General features: G+C 48.6%; 1 protein-coding gene across 3 annotated transcripts in view; it reads left to right on the top strand.

Moving 5' to 3' along the window:
* BCAR3 (breast cancer anti-estrogen resistance 3) overlaps positions 1 to 16,254 on the top strand; it is a 219,119-nt gene that overhangs the window by 151,374 nt on the left and 51,491 nt on the right. The window contains exon 1 of one of the 3 annotated variants that reach the window (XM_005678088.3): positions 11,271 to 11,850. The exons of the other annotated variants lie outside the window; for them this stretch is intronic. Within the exon in view, the coding sequence (XP_005678145.1) occupies positions 11,767 to 11,850 (84 nt within the window). The 5' untranslated portion in view covers positions 11,271 to 11,766. Of the gene's footprint in view, positions 1 to 11,270; positions 11,851 to 16,254 lie in introns of those variants that run through there. 3 annotated transcript variants of the gene reach the window in all.

Genomic DNA, 16,254 nt, shown 5'->3' with positions numbered 1-16,254 from the left:
ATGTTCGATATAGGATACAGGATGCTTGGGCTGATGCACGGGGATGATCCAGAGAGATGATATGGGGTGGGAGGTGAGAGGGAGATTCAGGATTGGGGACTTGTATACACCCGTGGCAGATTCATGTCAATGTATGGCAAAACCAATACAGTATTGTAAAGTAAAATAAAGTAAAAATTAAAAAATATGTATATTAAAAATTAAAAAAATAAAAATAAAATACTGATCATAAATAGAGAAGTGTTAGTATCCAACTCTTTGCCACCCCATGGACTGTAGCCCACTAGGCTTCTCTGTCCATGGACTTCTCCAGGCAGGAATACTGGAGTAGGTTGCCATTCCCTTCTCCAGGGGATCTTCCCAACCCAGGGATTGAACCTGGGTCTCCTGCATTGTAGGCGGATTCTTTATCATCTGAGCTACCAGGGAAGGCCAAAATTTTCATGTAAAAATAAGAAAAAACTGAGACTGTATTCCAGAAAATGGGTGCACAGTTGTCCCCCTGTTTTTTTACAGTTGGACTGTGAAGCCTCAGTAAGTACTAACTCTATTTCACACAATCAAGTCATTGCTCACTATATACTGTGAGAGCTGTATATAGTGTACAGTTGCTGTTGTACTCTAATTGCATTATATTAAAACAATGAAATCCTAGATCTTGGTAAAGTAAAAGCTTGGTTCATGGCAAAGATACTCAGCTTGGGTGTGTGAATGCATTCAAGGGGTACATTTCCTTAGGGTAGGCTGAATGTGAACGTTCCCCTGGTCCTTAAGCTTTTATTCATTGCTGTGTGTTTGCCCGTTCTCTGCTCCCAGCGTGGATCAGCTGGCTGACTCCATTTATCCTTTCTGTCAGTGAAGATAAGGATGTGCCACAGCCTGGGAACCAGAGCATGCCACTCGGCCCTTCGAGTCCCAGCTCTCTCCAGATGGCATCTAATTGTTCTTTGAATGACCTCAGTGTCCAGGCTGCAGGAACCTGGTCTGAGAGGCCGTTTCACATATTTATTAGCTCATGGATGAGAACTTACTACACAAAGCCCCATTCACACTCTCAAAAGAGCTTCTGGTACAGAAGAAATGATGAAGCTGATGGCCTGTTTCCTGTGGCCACCAGTCCCCAGCTGGATCCTTATTTTTCACAGGCCCAGTTGGGTGCTTTTTGAAAGGAGTCCAGCTGCGTCCATCAGATCCAATCTCTGCCCCTCTGTCTTCCCATGGTCTTTCCTGGAAGGAGCCTAAGCACAACAGAGCTGTGTCCTCTCCTCTCCTGGTTTGCAAAGCATTCCAGGGTTGCTCACACAGACCACAGGTGGTGGGAGCTGGGAATTACTGTGTCCTGGGAGCCTCTTCCTGTTTAGGAACCCGGGTAGTTCCCAGTTTGAGAGAGGCAAGTGCTTCTCAGCACCAAAATGACAACCAGCCCTAATCCAGCCACAGGGATGGCAAGATGGATTCACCAACGAGGACCACATCCCCCCACTCTGTGCCAATCATATCTTGCGCCTCTGTGGTTCTTAACTGTTTTGGGCGAGGGGAGTCCCAAACAGTTAACAGTATTTCTGCAAATATGATGAATAAGAAACCCATCCCTGCAAATATGCACACACACTTACTGTGCATCTTACTTCCAAAGTGTTTGTGGATCCAGATTGAGAATTGCCTATGCTATCTCCAAACGTTTTGGCATCGTGCTGCGTATTGGTGTGATGACAGTGACTGAGACCTGGGTCCTGAGGTCGCCAGACAAGGACACAGATCATTTTAATGAGTGTTTGAGTAGCTGGATGCTTGAAGACGGGGTTGGAGCTGGATCCGCTCACTGGGATAAATAAAACAAGAGCAATGGGCAAAGGAAACCCCATAGGACCACACAACCCGGCACCAGGGCTTCTTCCAGGATGTGCCCACCTAAGGACTACTTAGGGAACACATTCGGAAGATCTAAATATAATTTGGGGTTGCTGTACATTTCCTCTCTTTTGACCTAGAAGACATGAAAGTTGCACTCCCAGGTAATCCATCACACCTGATAAAATTCTGCTTTGTAAAGAAATGTCTCAGCCTTTACCTCTGAATCAGGTCCCCAGGCTTTCTACGAAACAGAATAGCCTTTGGAAATGTTTTCTGGGATCTTCAGATGCTGCTCTTGCCTGTATGAGCAGGATGGAATGGGCTGTTTGTTAGTGGTTTCCCCTAGCCTGGGAGGGATGGTGGGTGTGGGAGCAAAACTCACACCTACACTCAGTGGCATGGAGCATTCCAACTCCATGAGTCTCTCCCTCTTTTCCTACAGGCAGACTCATGCCAGCTTCATCCTTGAGAACTCATGAAAACCCGTTTCTCTAATGGAGTGTCCTCAAAGTAGGCCATGAAACACCACTCATTTCCACCTATCACTAAAACATGAGTGTACCACCCTGTTACTAGGGCACATATCGTACATGTTTTCGTGTAACATCAGTTTATGTTGACTCCCTGTTAACATTTCCAGGTTTAGGGATGACGTCTTATACATGTGAACTCTCGCGGAGCCCAACACAATGTATTATATTTCACTCTCAGGTTTCGCCTAATCTTACACTGATAAGGTGAACCTATAAACTCTCAAACTGATGATGTGAGCTCGGAAGTTTATCACCAGGAAGGGCAGGGGTGGAGTGTCCTCGCTTGATGACTGTTCTGGGGAAGGAAGACACATCTGGACTCTAAGAACTTGCATCTGTTTCTTTCAGCATGTCGGCTGCGTTCTCTCAGATCAGCTTCTCCATGTAGTTGGGGGCACATGGCTGTTGGCTGCTCTGAGCTTATAAACTTAAAACTTATGGTCCAAAAGGAAAAACGGGCCTCTCCCTCTGCTCTGATTTGAAAAATCCCAGGGAAGGACTCTGATTGGTCTAACTTAGGTCACATGTCCACTCCTGGACCATTAGGGGCTTCCCTGGTAGCTCAGATGGTAAAGAATCTGCCTGCAAAGTAGGAGACACCAGTTCAATCCCTGGGTCAGGAAGATCCCCTGGAGAAGGGAATGGCTACCACTCTGGTATTCTTGCCCGGAGAATTAAGTGTTCAGTTTCCTGACTGGCTCTCACAGCCATTACAAGTATGAATACACAGGCCATGGAGTAAAGGTTTTAAATGTAATGACCACTGTCTGCTATGTACATCATTTCCCCCTGAATGTTGAGGATCAGAGTCTCTCAGGCTGTGTCTCTGTCACTGTCTATTCAGGGTACTTACATAAAATGTTGGCATATGAATTCTAGGTTTTACAAATATATTTTTGTTTTGATCTTTTCAAGTCCTATACTTGCCTTCCTCTAGCTTGTCCCTCTCCTGGTTTACTTATATGCTGGATATCCATTGCCTCCCAGCTTAATTATTAGATCCATACTGGTAACAGGGAAATTATAGGTGGGAGATGGTGCAGAGGGGCTAGGATCCCCCTGTAGAGTTTGACTTTGGAGAAATTCCTGCATCTCTTGCCACAACTGGCCTAACCCTGAGGCTGGTGTGTTGTTCCTAGAGGACGGTCCAGGGGGGATCCTGCTGCTCTTCCTGGCAACTTTTCCTGCACCCTGCCCTCCCACTCCTCTGGGTACACACACAAGGCCAAGGGTTGTATTGTCCTTTGAACCACTGACAGAAAGAACCTGTTGTCTCCATGAGTGTTGACTGTCTGAATGTCATTTCTGAGCTGGTAATCAGTACAGTCTTTCCCATACAGCTCACCCTCCAAGTCAGCCTGCTCCTGTAGAGAAATGGGCACAGTTGGCATCTCCATTTACCACAAAGATGGTCTGTCCCTTAGCCCTCCACTTATCAGCTCTGCTGCCTTCTGGCTTTTCTCAGATTCTGGCCTCAGTGTCCATCCGTGCATGTCCTGCCTTTTCCCATCAGTAATGACGAGGACCTCTGATCGGGGCTATTTCAGAGGAGACCTGCTGTCTATGTTGCCAAGAATATCTGTCACTCCGTTGGAGGGAGAGGGTGGTTGCAGCAGCTATAATTCTGCCTTTTGGGTTTGCACAAGATAAGATACTCCAGGCAACCAGGCGGTATCCTTGTTTCCATGAGCACGTCCGATAGAGCCAGCCATTCTGATTCATAGTCGTTTTAATTATTAACTCTAAGAACTTTTCAGTCTCACATGTGAAATGGAGATAATATGTGTCTCCTAGTGTGAGTATTAAATAGCACTGTGGTAAAAGTTTTCTGTATAAACACTGGCTCTTGAGGACCTTGCATATGGGGTCTTGAAGGCTCCTTTGAGGAGCCCAGCTGAGACGTGGAAAGATGCCACAGTCTAGTGGGAGGGACTGCATCCCAGAAGGCTGTGGTTGGAGAGGGGCTGCTGAAGGCCACACTGGTAGCTATTCTGCAGTTGCTACGTATTATGAGCAGACAGGCCCTTCTGCCAGCTGGGGGAGGGAGCTCTCCTCCTCTCAAAGGTGTTTAAAGTCACTCCAACAGCAGAAAGGAAGGTGGCGCTGCTTGCCCCAGAGCTCTCTATCTCTCTTACCAACTGCAGTCTTGCCAAGACTCGACTGTGCCCATGGTGATCGAGGGCAGGGGTGCTGTCTTTGCTCATGTCCATGATGACCAAGCTATCCACTGTACTTGTCTCTCCATTAGAAAGTAGACCAAGTAAGACCCTCAGAGGCTACGTCTTTAAGGGCCACTAAAAGTCTTTGTGGATCAGTGAGGATTTTTAGGTCACATGACTCTTGGGTAAAACCATGGATGAACAGGTACTCATACAACAGTTTGTATACAGTTTCCAAGGGTTCACGGAAGCCCCCCTCCCGCTCCGAGGTTCAAAACTCCTGGTCTGGACTGGTTCTCATAGCTGTTTGAGCAGAATGCATGAATATCCAGCATGTCCCTCCAGTGATCCCCAGGATCAGTTTATGACTATGAAGAAATGATATTTTCCCGCAGAAATAATTTGTTGAGGTGGCTGGAATTTGCTTGAAAACAGAGGAGAAGAGATTAATAAGAACACTTTCTGTTTTTCTTGGCCAGTTCAAGGCAGGAATGAGTTGAGGTTGCCTGATCCACCTCTCACCTGCTGCTGACCCCGCCCTCTGCCCCAGCGTTCCTGCCTTCTCAGGCATCCCTTGTGGCTGCCTCCTCCACACTTTGGTAGCCTCTCTGCGGGGTGTGGCCTTGGAAGAACGCACTGTGACTCTGGTGATCCTTGCCATTGGGGGCTGGTGAGGAGGAAGTGCAGACAGCAGAACCAGAGGTGACCTAGAATGTCTAGAGAGAGCAGCGGGGTGAGGCAGGCACAGCATCCAAGGAAGGGCTGTTCCAGACATACTTTTAATTCTAGAAATGGTTGGCATCCATGTACCCAGTTACATGGGCTGGTAAAGTATGAAAGAGTCAGGCACATGGGAGATGGCCCTTCTGGGGACTCCAGATACATGTGGAAGGGTTGGTCTCAGGACAACTATCTGGACGGCCAGGCAGTGGGGGAGGTTAGAGGAGCATCAGGCAGGGCATCCTGGTGAAGCCCAGCTCTGTGGTCCACCTGATGTGGAGACAGTGGGAAAGGAGAGGCCCCAGGACCCCTACTCAGACTGGCCGGGACAGTGGTGGGACATGGAGAGCGTGGTAATTGTGGGTGGACCCAGGAGTCCCCCTGGGTGAGGGCCAAGTGGGCAGATGCTGTGGACTCACATGCTGTGTGTTAAAACAAACAACTCCCCAAGTGACAGAGACTCTGGCATAGAAAATCATCTGAGCTATCTGAGCAAATGTGATTCAAACCATATGTGCAGTTTTAATATGTGATCTTAAAATTTGAAGGCTAAAAAATATCTCATGGCTAAAGAAGCTCTAAACTCCTTCTCGTTGTTTCCTGGCCTTCAAGTCTTAAGAGCTACTGTGTACCAGCTGGGGCCAGTCAACAGGCCTTTGCTGTCCCCACTGTCCCTGCAGGGCATGGCTCCTGTGGCCTGCCCCTTGGGTTAGGGGTAGGAGACTTAGGATGCAGCTGGGTGTGTGCCCTGAGGGAAGAATGGTCTGGGGGGACAGGTTTTGTGAGCCCTTCCATTGGAGGGCAAGAAAGCACACATTGGCTGAGTGTCTAGTCTGTCTTGCCAGGCTCTTTATCTCCTATTTCACTTGATCCTCCAAAAAAAAAAAAAACCGGTAAGTTGGAGGAGGAAACTAGGGCTCAGAGAGGTTAAGAAATTTCCCATGGTTACCCAGCTTGCTAGTGGTACAACAAAGACCTGAACCCACCCTCCTTTCCCTCTAGCCTGCCACCTCCCAGCAGCGCCTGAAACGTGCTATGTCTTGAAGCTGCTTTGGCAGATGCATTTTGCAGAAGTGCTTGTGAGAGGGGCGAGCCAGTGGCAGCTGAGATGGGAGCCAGTGTGGCTGGATCTGGTTGGAGCCTTTGCACATTCTGGCCATTTCTGCAGCACTCTGCGTGGGGGTGGGGGATCTCTGAGGGGCTTTTGTGGTCACTGTGAGTTGCTCGAAGGGGAGAGAGAGAAGCATGCAGCGAAGAAAGTCGAGCTACGATGACAGGAGAACAAGTGAGGGCTCCGCGTGCAACGCCCGCACAGCGAGTGTAGGATGGGAGGAAGCTTGGGAGGTGGGTGGCGGATCGTCTCAGAGGAGCCAGACTCCCAGGGGCGTAAGGGTGGGCTTCAGAGGGCAAGGAATCCCCCGAAATTATATGCCTTTTGTTCTGAGAGGAGGGTCCATGGTTTTCATAGACTCTCAAAGAAGGCTGAGACGGCCAGAAAGTCTGAATCTGCTGTTTGAAAGGCTGGAATTGTGCCTCGTGCATGTTCTTTTAATTTTGCCGAAATGCTAAAAATAGAAAGTTGGGCTTGCCTAATATAGGATTTCTGGGGGTGTGTCAGGAAATAGGTGATGGTGTTGGTGGAGGGATGTATGGAACAAGACTGTATGCGATGGTTCAAGAAAGCATCAGGGCTGGGTGCTCTCGCCCGATTGTGCTTCATGTTGTCAGTTATACAATTTCAGTAGCCTGTTAGAGAAACCAACTTTGTGGAGGGAACAGAAGCCTCAGTAGAGAGAGAAATCTGTTTGTGAATACTGCCTCTTTGTTGATGTGCTGAGCGGATCAATACTGCTTCCAGATAGAGACCATTTCACAGCCATACTCTTTCATCCCCTTGAGGAATCTGAGGAAACCCTCAGAGAGAGATGTGCACGGCAGATGCTTGTAAATGCACCCTCTGTGTTCCTCTCTCTTTGCCGGCGACTCACAAAGCGGCCCTAAGAACTCGGCCGGCGCTTCCCGCCCTCCTCCCACCAAGTCCAGTTTGCATTCCCTTTTGGAGCAGGAACTAAATCATGTTTGCCTATAGGAAAATGTGTTGAACTGTCTTTGGCATCTTGTGTAGCTGCTGAGTCTGGCCTGAGGAGAGGTGACCTCTTCCTTGGGCCTCCTTCCTCAGTGGTTTCCCATCTGTTCTCCTCCAGCCCTGTGGCTCCTATGGAGGGTGGGTGCTCCTAGACCCCCAGCCCCTCCCTACCCCCTTGCCTCCTGGTTACTGTGATCAGAATCACACAGACAGGCCAGTGCCAGGGAAGCAGGGCTGTTGATAAGCATGCCTCCTTCCTGCCCGGGCCCGGGCGGAATGCCCTTCAGGGAGCGGGGCCTGCAGAAGGTGGCCTTGGGTCCTCAGGATTGGGCCAATGCAGGTTCCTCTTCCTGCTTCCACTACCCTAGGAGGAACGCCTTACACACTAGCTCCTTAGTTAGTCTTGGTTCACTGAGAGCTGGATCGGTAGGGTTTGCTACTGCTAAGTCACTTCACTCGTGTCCGACTCTGTGCAACCCCATAGACAGCAGTCCACCAAGCTCCCCTGTCTCTGGGATTCTCCAGGCAAGAACACTGGAGTGGGTTGCCATTTCCTTCTCCAATGCATGAAAGTGAACAGTGAAAGGGAAGTCACTCAGTCGTATCCAACTCTTAGTGACCCCATGGACTGCAGCCTACCAGGCTCCTTCGTTCATAGGATTTTCCAGGCAAGAGTACTGGAGTGGGGTGCCATTGCCTTCTCCGGGATTGCTGGGGTTTAGTGGAGGCAAAAAGCCAGGAGGGATGGATCTTTCCAGGGAGGTGAGGCGCCTCAGCGTGTGGACTGCTGTTCATCTCTTGACTGATGTTCCGAGTGTGTCCCCTGTGGGCAGAGACCAGTCAGGCCTCATGCCTTGGACCAGTGCCCCCAGTCACAGCCTGCTGCCCATATTGGGCAGTGTCACCGTACTCAGGGCTGCTTGACAGTAACTGAGAACACCTTGGTGTGTGTTGTGTGTGAGGCTTGACGCCTTGCTTCTGGGCTGGCCCCAGGGAGGGGAGGGGAGTGGAGGTGTGGGCAGCATTGTGTTCTAAGTGGCCCTGAAACAGGCAAAAGCAGGTCCCTGGCAGGCATATCTTCCTCCTCAGAGACCTCGCCACCCCCCACCCGCCCCACCCTGGCCATTCCATGTCAGAGAGGGCACCTACCTCACAGGGAGGCTGATCTTCTAATGGGGACTGTGGCACTTGGGGAAAGGGACTCTGTTCACCTCTCAGTCCCTCCCAGCCCAAGGGCTGCTGCCGGCAAGAAACCTTGTCTGTGAAATATGACTGGCAGGCAGCTCCTGTTTCCATGGTTACTACATAGGGCAGGTTCGTATTAGGGCTGCCCAAGGAAAGAATGGCTTGTGCAGGAGCTTTCCTCTGCTCTACTCTAATCGTCTCCCCAGACAGGATAGGCAGCATCTGACCTGAGATCAGGAGGATTTTCTTCCAGGGTTCACCTGCCTGCCCAGAACTGGCTTTTTTTTTTTTAAATTTAAACAGGTGTTTTTCTTGGTGCTGGGTAGTGAATCTTCCAGGAAGCCAGAGGGGGCGCTAGAGAGCACGGTGGGTTCCCAGAGCTCTGTGCTGCCTGCTCCTGGCCTCCCACCTCTGTCAGCTGCTGGGGTTGCATTAGAGATGCTGACCCCTATCTCCAGAAGGGCACGGTGTTGAGAAAGCCCTGAATACAAATTTGGCTGGTCCTAAATCACATGTAGGAAATCATCAGGCAATGACTCCCTGCCCCGGGTCACAAGCTGTTTTCATGAAGCTGTGTGACAAGTTTAATTATAAGACATTAGAAGGATCTATTTGTTGATCAGATACTAGGTTCTGGCAAAAGCACAGGCTGGAGTTCCGGGTCCTTTGTCTATTCTCTGTTGAGTGGCACAACATTCTGGTCCTGTGTTTCTTCGTAACTAGAATAGAATCATCATTGTGGGAAGAATGTGGGGGAATTGATCAGTGTGGATGGGAGACTTTAAAAGGATAACAAGTCAGTAAAGGGCACTTTACAAATTCATGCAATTATCATCTTTAGTTGCAATAACATCATGTTATTTTAGTCTCTCTCCTTGGCCGTTTCAAGAGGAAATTGATTAAATCTTTGAGTGCTGCTTTAGAAATTATTTTTGGTGTGGAACAAAAAAAATAAAAAGTGCTTAGGAAACAGTTACCTAATAAGATTAGCTCATTCTTTAATCCTGACAGAACCAATTCTTTGTGCATTTTGGAGATGTTCTTTCTTTTTTTTTTTTTTACGTGAACAGGGAAAACCTCAGGGGACAAGATCTGCGATTCTGCAGTGACCTGCGTGTCTTTTATTTTGCTTTTACCCTGGCCTTGGAGCACCTGACTACATAATTCTATGTGATTTATAAGTCTGAGTGTTTTTAAGTACATTTTCTTTCAGGGATGCACTTCATTCTCGCTTTCTGGGAGTGGGGGTAGGGTATTGAAATTCAGAGGCTTTGGCTGACTAATCTCACTGAATTTCTGTTCAGGATTTAAGGAGCTACTACTCTTGTTTTTCCTGAGCTGAGAATGGTCCCTTTCTAGCCTTTTGGGGGAGTTTCTTACTCTGACAATGAGTTTCTTACTCCTTTCCAGCCAAAGAGGAATGGCAGGTGCAGACTGGACACCTTACCTGGTGGCTTTAGTCTGATGGATGAGTCGTCTCCACAGAACTGCTGGGGCCATGGGCCCTGGCCACTCATGTGGACTTATTACCCTTTGAACCCCATCTAATGGAAATGAGGGCAAACAGAGAAAATGCCTCCTCGTAGGTTCAGGTCACAGACCTTGGGGGACAGTACTGACCCACCAACTGAGCCATCTCCAAGGGCCCCTGCAGCTCCAAACCCCACAAATCCTCCCAACCTTGGTGTTTGCTTCCAAGGTCTCAGGTGGGCTTCCCAGGACCCAGGGTAGCACATCTGAGCCCTGGAATCCTGGTAGGGGAGAGGGGAGCCAGTGGAGGGACCAGAAAGGCAGTCAGATGGTTGTTCCTGTGATGACAGCTCCATGCCCTTTTCGAGGTGTTTATTAGGCTGAACCTCTGTTCCTTCGGGGAAGTGTGAGAGCTGTCACTCTCCAGAGCCCTCGTTCAAGCACAGGAGCTGCTCACTAGGCATCGAACAAACAATCCTCTATTTTTACAGGCTGACTTGACCTAGTCCAAAGGCCAAGGCCTCCTGAGGATTTGAGGCTAAATCCTGTTGGATATTTCTCATACCTCCCTCATGCCTCATTTGGTATTGTTCCTTTCTGGACTGAATAGGTTCTGTTTCTTCCTCCTTACAAGTTTCTGCCTGTGTGAAGTTTTAGAAAGCTTCAGGACACATTCCATTTTTGAGTGGCCGAAGCCACAGAAAGTTAATATTTGGAACATAGGAGAGGAAGTGCTACAGGCAGAAATCTGGGTTTGATTAAAAAAAAAAAAGAATTGTTGGGAATCCACTCTGACTGGAATGAAAGAAGAAAAGCAATTCCTTTCCGCTAAGGTGTCAGGGGGCTCTTGGTAGGGGTAGAGGCCTAAGAAATGCTGGAGAATAGCTTGGTGGTATTAGATGCGAGGTTCATGCCTTGGATCTGGGTTAGGCAGGGTGAACAGTTACAGTGAAGTATTTAAAGTGAAGGAAGGGAGTGAGAGAAACAGTTGGGTCGAAGGAGGGCACACAGCCTGTCCCCCATCCTCCCAACAGACTGCTGCACAGCCAGGTGGGGAGGGCAGGGCTACGCAGGGTGTTTGCTGACAGACTTGCTAATTAAACACCAAAAGGCAATATAGCTTTGCCAATAGAGATGGCTGTGCCAGCGTTATCAGCTGCAAACTGGCTGCCCAGGAGCATCCTAATTAAAAATAAACAGTTCTGGGGGGTGGTCCGGGAGAGTCCCGGGTTTCTCAGGACCTCTAGCATCGCTCCCGGGGGAAAGTCACACCCAGGTCGCCATCGGGTCCTTGTCTCAAAGGAGCCTCTCTCTCATCACGGAGTGGTGCGATGTGTGCTTCTTGAACGCCCAGGTCCTGGGGTGACAGGCAGACAGACACCGCCTCTAGGAGCAGAGTGCCTGGTGCCTTCAGCCCTGGGGGAATAATGATTTCTGCTGGGTCTCTAAATTGAGGGGACAGCTAAAGCCCAAAGCCTCTTCTGAGAGAGGTTAGAATTTCATCAGAAAGCGAGTCTGGTCACATGAGGATTTCTGGCACCGAGTGCATGGCAGGCTGGACACCCGCCTGCCAGAATTGAGCGAGTGGATCGTATTGGCTTCAGCAAAGAGGGAAAGTCCCAGCCTGGCCTGGGAGAAGGAGCAGCTCACTCCTCCCTGCTCTGCACAGCTGCTGCGGCAGGACTGGGGTGTCACGCCGCAAGACCCTTCTCGGTTAACCCTAAAGAGAGTGTGTGGTCCAGGGACTGAAGATTGAAAGATGCCTAAGGAATGCAATGCCTTCCATGCCCTCTCGGCCGCTCTATGCTGCTTCTATCACCGCAGGTCTTTCCTTGGAGTCAAGGTAGGTGTGGTTAGAAATAAGGCAGAGCTGAAGTTCTCTGGGAGGGCTTGAAAGCACTAGGAAAAGTTGGCAGCCCACTGGCTCTAAAATCAGAGGCACTTGCTCTGATGGATGGATCTTCACAAGCTCCTAGTGGTATGTCTCCCCTGCAAGCAGAATCGGGCCACACGGAAGGGGGCACCTTGTCTTGCTTAGCAAGAAAGCTCTGTTTTTCAGGAGACTTTCCATTTCCTTGGGCTGAAATTTTATCCCAACGTAGCTCAAGACTATTTTGTCTTTCTTCTCTCTCTGTCTCTGCCTGTCTTCCCTTGTTTGTAATAAATGTGAGATGGCTGAGCCCCTCTCTTCACTTACCCTGCTGCTCCCTTATGTCAACGATGTATAGAAGTACAAAAACCATCAAATATCTCCTTTGAAATCAAAGTCATGTTCCAAAACATTTTCGCATTCAGAACTTTTTTTTTTTACTGCTCCCGTTTTTAACCTTTGTTACAAGACATCAGTACCCAAGGTTTTGCGTAATATGTCAATACACTATTTATTTTGATAAAAATATTCAACCTCATTTGACTATTTCAAGACCAAGCCTCTGTTCTATTGCCCACCTGTGACAACACTGAAGAATCCTGTTTGGTACAGGCTGTTGTTGATCTAGGGGCTTGTCTGCCTTGGGAAAATCCTGTTGGCCCTGGCAGGACAGGGGACCTCATTTATTCATGGGAAATAGGAATAAGAAAGCTCTCAAGGAATTCTTCCCACCCTGACAGCAGAGCTCCCTCTCCTGAGGGACTGACTTATTCTGTGCTGTTGAGAAAGCCACAACAGGAGAATTTAACAGGAAGCCCTGTTCAAGGCAGAAAGAGCCCTTTGTAGAAAAGTATACACTGAGAAGAGGAGAGGCTTCTTCATATTTTACTGCCCTTTTGCAGTGTTCAGAGTAGATTTCTAACCATTCTGCAAAGTTCGTTTCGGTCTCTTTGTCAGGGATTCGAAGGAGAGTGAGTAGTCATAGGTTAAAAGTGTTTCCTCCCGCATTTGAAAGCGCCTTTCTATCCTGGAGCCCAGTGGGGGTGTTGAGGACCATGTGGTTTCTGGCCTAAATATGGATCGTTCTGGTGTGGGGCAGATGAAGTCATGCCATTAACAGTATTTTAAAGCTGTCGGAGATAGACCGGGAGGTCCCAAAGGGAATCGTGCACGTCAGGGATTGGCAGTAGGTTTACCCTCTAATAGAAGTCCTCCCATAAGCCAACTTCTGCTAATTCAGTAAAGTGCAACTCAGCATTTGGTATATTAGGAAATAACCCATAAATATCTAGGTCTGGGTGGTGAGATTCTGTTTGGAGACCCCTGTTCCTCTGCAGTTATTTCCTCCAGGACCTGCACAGAAAGGCCACAGTAACATGGGGTTGCTGTTGTTCCGTTGCTAAGTCGTGTTCCACTCTGCGACCCCATGGACTGCAGCATGCCAGGCTTCCTCTATCCTCCACTATCTCCAGGAGTTGGCTCAAATTCGTGTCCATTGAATTGGTTATGCCATCCAACTGCCTTATCCTCTGTCGCCCCCTTCTCCTCCTGCCTTCAGTCTTTCCCAGCATCAGGGTCTTTTCCAGTGAGTCTGCTCTTCACATCAGGTGGCCAAAGTATTGGAGCTTCAACTTTAACATCAATCCTTCCGATGAATATTCAGGGTTGATTTCCTCTAGGATTAACTGGTTTGATCTCCTTGCTGTCCAAGGAACTCTCAAGAGTCTTCTCCAGCACCATAATCCGAAAGCCGCACTTATTTGGTGCTCAGCCTTCTTTATGACCCAGTCCTCCTATTTGTCACTGTCCTCTGGCTTCCCCGCACGGTCACTCCTGGTGACTGACTATGGATGGAAACACCTTCCTTCCCACCTGGGCTTCCTCTCCCACCGCTGGTTTGTAGCATCGTCATAGCCCAGAGAGAGGGCCTGGTCTGCTCACTCACCAGAACCTGAAACCTTCAGACCCAGCTCAAGGTTCCCCATTGACCCTTGGTATGCATTTCCCTGTCTTGTTTTACTTAGATAGTTACCTGGGAAAGAAAATGCCCCTGTGCTTAAATCCCTCCTCCTGCCAGTGTTGCCCCGGAGATAATGCTGCATCGCTTTATTGGCTCCCACTTTAATTAGGGGTTTCAGGTCCTGCCGCTCATAATTAGTTTCCATTGTAATTAGAGTTTCAAAATTAAATTGGGATTGATTGCCTGATAGCAAAGCGGAAATAAAGCTCCAGTTCTTGACCATGGATGCTGCTTGTCTTGGCATGAATTTCTCATACCAAAAATAACGCTGCAGTAGCCATGGTAACTTTCCATTTGGTCTAATCCATATCATCTCTGGAGAAAGTAGAATGTTATTAATAGTGTTTGTTGTATGGGAAGAAAACTAAAAATATAAAAGCTCCTTCATCACATAGGAGACCAAACACACGGGTGCTTTCAGGGAATAAGATCTTATTTGCAGAGATGATGCAGAATTTCATTTGTGTTTAAGGGCCTCATGTGGACTTGTATACAAAGGTCCTGAAAGGAATTAATTGGGAGGCCAGGAAGGAGAGGAAGTCAAGGATATGCAGGCATTGCTGGTGCTCACAGAGCTGAGGTCATGTCAAGGGTCAGGGCTTTAACAGCCCAGAAGGGTTCACATAAGGCACTCATTTCACAAAAGACCACTGCATCTCGAGTAAGAAAAGGAAAGGATGTTTTTGCTTATACCCAGTAGAAAAGAGTTCGCCGTGAAGATATTCCAGATCCATGACGTTAGTGGAGCACATTCAAGTTTGAAAATCCCCAAATGTCAAATGTTGTAGCCTTTTCATGTGTAAGCACTCTGTTAGGTGGGGCGGCAGGTGATTAATGACAACTGAGGCAGGCTCCCGCCTTTGAAGGACTTCCCGCTAAAGCGTTAGTCCACAGTGTCATCGGTTACATTTGCAAAAGGCTTTCTGAGTTCCTTCACGAGTTATCTCACTGGGGGCTCAAGGCAAGCTGAGTCAGGCAGGGCAATCGTTTATCTTTTTCCACAGAGGAGAGGCCGACGCTCAGAGAAATTCCCTGCCCCAGAATCGTTTATTGGAGAACCAGGAGTAGAAATCAGGTTTCCGTGGCCTCAAGCCCAATGTCCTGTCTTCAATACCATGCGTGCTAAGTCACTGTGGTCATGTCCAACTCTTTGCGACCCCATGGGCTGTAGCCCACCCAGCTCCTCTGTCCATGGAATTATCCAGGCAAGTATACTGCAGTGGGTTGCCATGCCCTCCTCCAGGAGATCGTCTCGACCCAGGGATCAAACCTGCATCTCCTGTAGCTCCTGCATTGCAGGAAGATTCTTTATCGCTGAGCCACCAGGGAAGCCTTCTCCAATACCATAGGAAGACCACTGAACGTGGAACAAGGTAATTTTGTCCCTGATAGTACTTCAGTTAACAATTGAGAAAGAATAGCATGAACCTCAGCTTTTCAGGAGAGACTTCAGGGAGACACAGAACTCGTCCTCACATACTAGATCTCCCTCCTGGGGCAGTGGCCAAGCCACCTTTCTGTCCATAGAGCACTGCAGAGGGAATTTGGGGGAAGCACAATAGAGCCCGCTCCTGGAACTGGCCATGGGGACAAACCACCGTTTCTTCTGGCCCCTCTTGTCTCTGATTCTCCTTGCATGTGGGCAGGGGAACAGGAGCTGAAACTTGCCACCATACAGTGGCTGCTCCTGAGGAAGGTAGGTGAGATTGTACAAGAAACTTCAGGGGAACCAGAGACAGGAGTTAACCTTGCAAGTGCAGAATTCGTTGTTGTTCAGTCACTCAGTCCTGTCTGACTCTTTGCAACCCCAGAGACTGCAGCATACCAGGCTTCCCTGTCCTTCACTATCTCCCGGAGTTTGTTCAAACTCATGTCCATTGAGTCAGTGATGCCTTCCAACCAGCTCATCCTCTGTCGCCCCCTCCTCTTGCCCTCAATCTTTCCCAGCATCAGGGTCTTTTCCAGTGAGTCAGTTCTTCGCATCAGGTGGTCAGAGTATTGGAACTTCAGCTTCAGCATCAGTCCTTCCAATGAATGTCCAGGGTTGATTTTCTTTAGGATTGACTGGTTTAATCTCCTTGCAGTCCAAGGGACTCTTAAGAGTACTCTCCAGCACCACAATCCAAAAGTACCAGTTCTTTGCTGCTTAGCCTTCTTTATGGTGTACCTCTCACATCCATTTTGACTGCTGGAGAAACCATAGCTTTGACTGTCCAGACCTTTGTTGACAAAGCAGTGTCTCTGCTTTTTAACACACTGTCTAGGGTTGTCATAGCTTTTCTTCCAGGTAGCAAGTGTCTTTTAATTTCACCTTTCTGAACATTAACAGGGAGGCTGGAGTAGGGAATCAGAGGATA

The sequence above is a fragment of the Capra hircus genome, chromosome 3 (genome assembly GCF_001704415.2).
Source record: "Capra hircus breed San Clemente chromosome 3, ASM170441v1, whole genome shotgun sequence".
Lineage (NCBI taxonomy): Eukaryota > Metazoa > Chordata > Mammalia > Artiodactyla > Bovidae > Capra > Capra hircus.
This window is presented reverse-complemented; position numbering and strand designations above follow the sequence as displayed.